We start from the raw sequence: 6,013 nt of genomic DNA, 5'->3' as shown, positions 1-6,013 counted from the left end.
ATTTATGCATAGCCAGTCGACTATCTACTTGCTTGTGTCTGCCTCTAACCAAGATCACCATCCTATCCATCCACGAAAGTCTAGCCAAATCTTTGGCCTCGAACCCGACATAAACACGTTTGTGGACCGGAATTTATCTCTATTTCCACATGCATAATACATATCTGTTCTAAACCATGTCTGAATTTGCAAATATACACCTCAATTAAACATACCTGTTAGCCAGCCGTCTTCTACTAACTCACACTCAAGATATCCACGCCATCCATCCATCATCCAGTAGCCATCTGATGGCGCCAAATACCGTCCATACACGTCTCCATACAACGACTAACTCCAAATAAGAAATGATGTGGTGTGTGTGATATGATTGTACGGGCATGTATGTGTTGGCCCCTGAAAATTTGTAGGGACGACTTGTAAGCTAAAATAGTTTCAGAGAAGATACATTATCCAGGATAAGGATATGTATGGTTGATCTTCGACGATACACTATCACGTGGAGTAGACTAACAGAAAGATTGTCAGGTATATATGGCAAATGATATCTTCAAGAACGAATGACAGATGGCTTGGAGCATGGGAAAGATGGCCATGGAAGAAACCAACATATTGAATTACTCGATGGAGGAAGCTAGTACCAACTGGCATATATTTTTTGTGGTTCTTTCTAGGATGATTGTCCGGTACTATCAAGTGGTTACGTATATTTGCACAAGACAATCGCAACCAACCCTAGCTACAAACTATCAATAGTACTACGTACGTACCATATTAGTGCATCTGCTTCATGGCATTTTAGACGTTTCGGTAACATTGACCTATTCCAGATGGTTTCGGTGAAATCATTCACCAAAATAGGTGACACTATGTTTATATGATAAAGCACAAGGCGCAATAATCATATATTGAGATGACCGGAAACCATCGGTCAAGTCTCGCGGAAACGACGACGGTTGGAGTTGTCAATCCACATCATGATAACATTCAGAACCTGAAATGTGAATATCTCTGATCCAGAATAATTCTCTATTTATTTTGGCATGACACCGGGGCCGTTCGGTCTAGACGCATCCACGTATTACCGCATTTTCTCTTAGCCGCTTCTAATCGAGATCGCCGTCCTATCCGTTAACAAAAATCCAGTCAAATAAGATATCCGATCTCGAACCTGACATAAAAACGCAGAATAATTCTCCATTTCAACACGACGTTGATGTTCTTTCTGAACTCATGAAAACTGAATTTTCAACACATCTGCATTTATGTATGCAGCCGTCTTGTGCTCCTTCACTCAAGGTCGCCATGATCCATCCACACATATCCCCCCGGTCCACGAGCGCCAGCCGCCTCCGGCCGGGCCCGCCCGCAGCGTCACGGTGCACCGTGGACCGCGCCTTCGTGCGGAGCCGGGGCCCTCCCCCCAATCTCCTCCACCAACCTCTCTCCTGTATAAAGCCTCGCGGCCCCGGCCTGCCTCCTCCCACCGGTTCCAGGACAACCAGCAGCGGCCGCCACTTCGTCCAGCTCCAGCTCCGGGAGGATCACTTCGCTGTCGAATCGGTAATACCACGGTGAAATTCGCCTCTTTTCCGTCGCCCTTCCGTTAGATTCGTTGGTGGTTTCGATTGATGTGTCCGTGCGCCGGAGGATAAAACAGAGTTCTTGATTTGTGTAGCTCGTCGACGGCGGGATGGGGGAGGCGTCATCTCCGGCGATCGCCAAGGATGTCACCGAGGTGAGCTGATTTGTCTGCCTGGATGCGCCAGTGTTGGGGGATGGCCGGCCGGTCGGATATGGTTTGGTGTGCTGATTTATTCTCTGTATTGCGATGTAGCTGATAGGGAACACGCCGTTGGTGTACCTCAACAAGGTGACCGACGGCTGCGTGGGGCGCGTCGCCGCCAAGCTCGAGTCCATGGAGCCCTGCTCCAGCGTCAAGGACAGGTCAGCCACCTGCCCCCTTCCCTTCTGGATCCCCATGATCTGTTCTCTTGTTTGTAGATGTAAGCTCAAGATTTGTTATCTGTGCTTGTGCTTGTGCAGGATTGGGTACAGCATGATCACCGACGCAGAGGAGAAGGGGTTCATCGTCCCAGGCAAGGTGGGTAACATCGACCCCTACTCCTCTTTTGGCGCTTCCCCTGTTTTGTTGTACTCATGCAATTTGGGAGCGGTTCGGTGTCAAACGATGATTTGCGCCTCCTGAAATATGCTCCTATATTAGCTGTGATTTTGCTATGTGGTATTAGCTGTGACTTCACTGGCTTCAGTTAGTTCAGTAGAGAACAGAGGACAAGGGAATTTGGCATCTGCTCTCTTCTAATTGGGTTAAGTAGTCAAAACGTATGCAAGAGAAATGAAGGAATTGCCTCATTCGGCGCTATGAATTTTTCGCACTTCTTTTCAGGGTTGCCACACCACACGATCTCTATTAGAAATAAGAGTTACTACTATATATCTGGCAGGTCTAGATTCTGTGGTTCATGTATAAGGCCTTGATTTTGCAGTTGTTTGACTTGCACAGCTTCTTTGCGTTGGCATTTAGGTCAACCCTTCACCAACATATTGGTTCAGCTTTCACCTGAACCAAGTAGTAGTAATTTGGAGCCTCTCTGTTTAATACTCCCTCCGTTCCGAATTACTTGTCTTAGACTTGTCTAGATACGGAGGTATCTAGCACTAAAATGAGTCTAGATACATCCGTATCTAGACAAATTCAAGACAAGTAATTCGGAACGGAGGGAGTACTTCACGATCCCTTTCATGAATGATGATATGATATGATATGCTGCCCCCTATTTGGCGCTAGGAATTTTTCGTGTTTCGCTTCAGGGTTGCCAGTTGACAATTTCTACTAGTTATATATATTCCACGGTGGCTGGAATCTATTGTTCATTTATGTGGCCTTGATTTGCACAGTATTATTCGTTTTCTCCTGCACCTGCACCTAGTTGTTTGACTTGTCCAGCTGCTCCGCGTAAGCATTTACGTCAACCCTTCACCAACAACACCTTACACCTGAACTAAGTATATTAATCTAGAGCCTCTCTATTTAAATACTTCACCATGCCTTCCATGAATCATGATATGCTGCCCCTTATTTCAATCTTAAAAATAATACTTGTGCACCTGGCCGTTTTATTCATGCTTATAAGTTGTTTTATAGCAAGCACTTTCTGCAAACTTTTTGTAAAGCTACGTTTACTAAAAAATTCAGATTGCTAGGATCTTGGTTTGCTGATATTTTGCTTTCCATGTGAATGGTTTTCCAGAGTGTGCTGATTGAGCCAACCAGTGGCAACACAGGCATTGGGCTGGCCTTCATGGCTGCTGCCAAGGGTTACAGACTTGTACTCACAATGCCTGCTTCCATGAGTATGGAGAGGCGAATCATCTTGAAGGCCTTTGGTGCTGAGCTGATCCTCACCGACCCACTCTTGGGAATGAAAGGAGCTGTCCAAAAGGCAGAAGAGCTGGCAGCAAAGACACCCAACTCATACATCCTTCAGCAGTTTGAGAATGCTGCCAACCCAAAGGTGTAGCATAGTTTATCATTTTTGTTTGGAGAACATCTTTATGCCCATGTTTGATATTTTCTTCCGAGCTCCAAGTTCTCAGGTTTTAAATATTTTGTGCAGATTCACTATGAGACAACCGGACCTGAAATCTGGAAAGGCACAGGAGGAAAGATCGATGGCCTTGTTTCTGGCATCGGGACTGGTGGTACCATTACTGGATCTGGAAAATACCTCAAAGAGCAAAATCCTAACATCAAGGTAAGCACTACAAATCATTACGCACACAACAGTGTTAGCTGCCAACGTTGACTAACTAACATTTCTTCCTGTATGAGAAATAGTATCTGATTTTCTTGTATTTTCTTATGTAAGCTCTATGGTGTGGAGCCAACTGAGAGTGCCGTCTTAAATGGTGGAAAGCCTGGTAAGGTTTCCTTCTGTATCACACTCCATTTCGTTTAAATACATTCACTCATTAAATTCATTCCATAATATCCATCAACAAAAATGGTCAAGTTTCCCCAACCAGAACCACTAGAATTTCAAAAAACTGAGTTTCTCTTTGCATTGCTTTTGACTTGTCATGTGAAATATCTTGTCAGTATATATACTATTGTAGTATAAATACGAATTCTCAGATGGTTAACTATTTCGAATATGGCCTCATGAGGCGCCTTTTTCTGGAGGTCCGTAATGTGAGAAAAATGTCCGTTAGGAAGAAACAACTTTGTATAGCATTTTGCACCAAAAATGTTCTGCTTTGATTCTTGACACTGCTTGTTCTGTACCAACAAGATTCTGTTATTGTGAGCAGGACCACACAAGATCCAAGGAATTGGAGCTGGTTTTATCCCTGGTGTCTTGGATGTTGACATCATTGATGAAACCATACAGGTGATTTTTCTTCTTGTACTAAGTAGAGTTGTAGAGAAGGTACTATATAAGAAAATTTTCGCCACATATCTTTTTGCTTAGTTGTTCCTAGTTTTTCAATCCTCCCGTGAGAATAGAAGTTTGCTGGATTTTTCCTGTTTACCTTTCCATATGTCTGCATCTTTTACCCTGGTGTAACCTTTGGTCTGTTCAAATTATGTGCCAGGTTTCAAGTGATGAGTCCATTGAGATGGCAAAGTCTCTTGCGTTGAAAGAAGGATTGCTGGTGGGGTTTCTTTCCAACATTTATCTATTTTATCTATTCTTAAGCAGCATTGTGCACACATTGTTTTTTTATCCAATCTGTCTGTATGGGTCAATCAGAACCAGGTGTTTGCATCAGCCATTGACTATCTATAAATAATTGTAGGTTGGGATCTCTTCTGGTGCTGCTGCAGCTGCAGCAATCAAGGTTGCTCAGAGGCCTGAAAATGCAGGGAAACTCTTTGTTGTAAGTGACACATTTCCTCCTGGTAGTTTCTAGCATGCCTCTTTCCCCTGAAAATTCATCTGATCTACGTAATAAGCAAAACACAAATGAATTGATGTAGTGAACTACAGATTTATTTACTTTTGAATACCCTATAGGGAGATGTCTGTACTTGTCAACTCTCATACTGCAAACTGACCTATTCCACCAAGTGAAGAGAGGCTGCCTTGTTGCAGCAATCTCCATGTTGTATCCCTATGCTGACATTTCACTCCTGTGTAGGTTGTGTTCCCAAGCTTCGGAGAGCGCTACCTTTCGTCGGTGCTCTTCCACTCCATCAAGAAGGAGGCCGAGAGCATGGTGGTCGAGTGACTCTCGGGACTCGAGCGTGTGAAGCTGTTTTCTGAAGCCAAATCCCCCCGTTCAGAGGAGCCCTTCTACAGAAATAAATCTTTGGCGTCCCTGCTAGTGTTGGTCTGACATCAAGTCCTGTCAAGTTTTAATCCCACTTTGTGTTGGCCTTCTGGTGTTTAGCAATTTGAATTACCTCTTGCCTGCCCTGTATATTGGAACTATTCCTCTGTGGTCCATATGTCAGCCAGTGTGAAATAAAGCATCATGGTGCCTTACATGTCTGAATCTTTGTTTTCCTTTTCTAAAACGGAGCTGGCAATTACATAGTCGCTTGGAAAAGGAAACTGGTTCAGTCAAACCAATCTGGACTGTCGGATTGAAAACGGCAAGCCACGATTTGTTCAACCCCCCGCCACACCACGCACACAACCCCATGGTTCGACTACGCGGGGCCTGAATTGGGCTCGCCGGCGCCGGCGACACGGCGTATCCCGTCTTATCCTCACCGTGTTTGGCAATATTTGAGAAGGGGAATGGGAGTTTAGAGCAGGGAGTTGTATTCGAGTGGGAATCGGCAAAAAAAATGCAGGAGCTTACAAATGTTATTTCACTTGAGAATGTCAATTAGGCAGTGGTACTGAATCATTGGTGCTCCTAGTCCTTGCTTGCAGCTAGCTTAGGTTTGACAGGACAAAAAGGAGGCACATGTAATGCAGGCTATGTTCCATTGCTCTCATCTTGTTTCTGGTCACTGTAATGCACCCCAGAGTACACA

The 6,013-nt window shown here is 44.4% G+C and overlaps 1 protein-coding gene across 1 annotated transcript; it reads left to right on the top strand.

Moving 5' to 3' along the window:
• Positions 1–1,403: 1,403 nt before the first annotated feature.
• Positions 1,404–5,515, top strand: LOC125507116 (cysteine synthase). The gene is made up of 11 exons (XM_048671805.1): positions 1,404–1,563; positions 1,679–1,738; positions 1,838–1,947; positions 2,047–2,104; positions 3,276–3,539; positions 3,642–3,779; positions 3,894–3,945; positions 4,336–4,415; positions 4,621–4,680; positions 4,825–4,905; positions 5,167–5,515. Exons 2-11 carry the CDS (start codon positions 1,694–1,696, stop codon positions 5,254–5,256), a joined length of 978 nt encoding a protein of 325 aa, XP_048527762.1. The 5' UTR covers positions 1,404–1,563; positions 1,679–1,693; the 3' UTR covers positions 5,257–5,515.
• Positions 5,516–6,013: the final 498 nt, after the last annotated feature.

This window comes from Triticum urartu, chromosome 5 (assembly GCF_003073215.2).
Source record: "Triticum urartu cultivar G1812 chromosome 5, Tu2.1, whole genome shotgun sequence".
Classification (NCBI taxonomy): Eukaryota; Viridiplantae; Streptophyta; class Magnoliopsida; order Poales; family Poaceae; genus Triticum; species Triticum urartu.
Note: the sequence above shows the minus strand (reverse complement) of the source record. Positions and strands in the feature narration are given on the sequence as shown.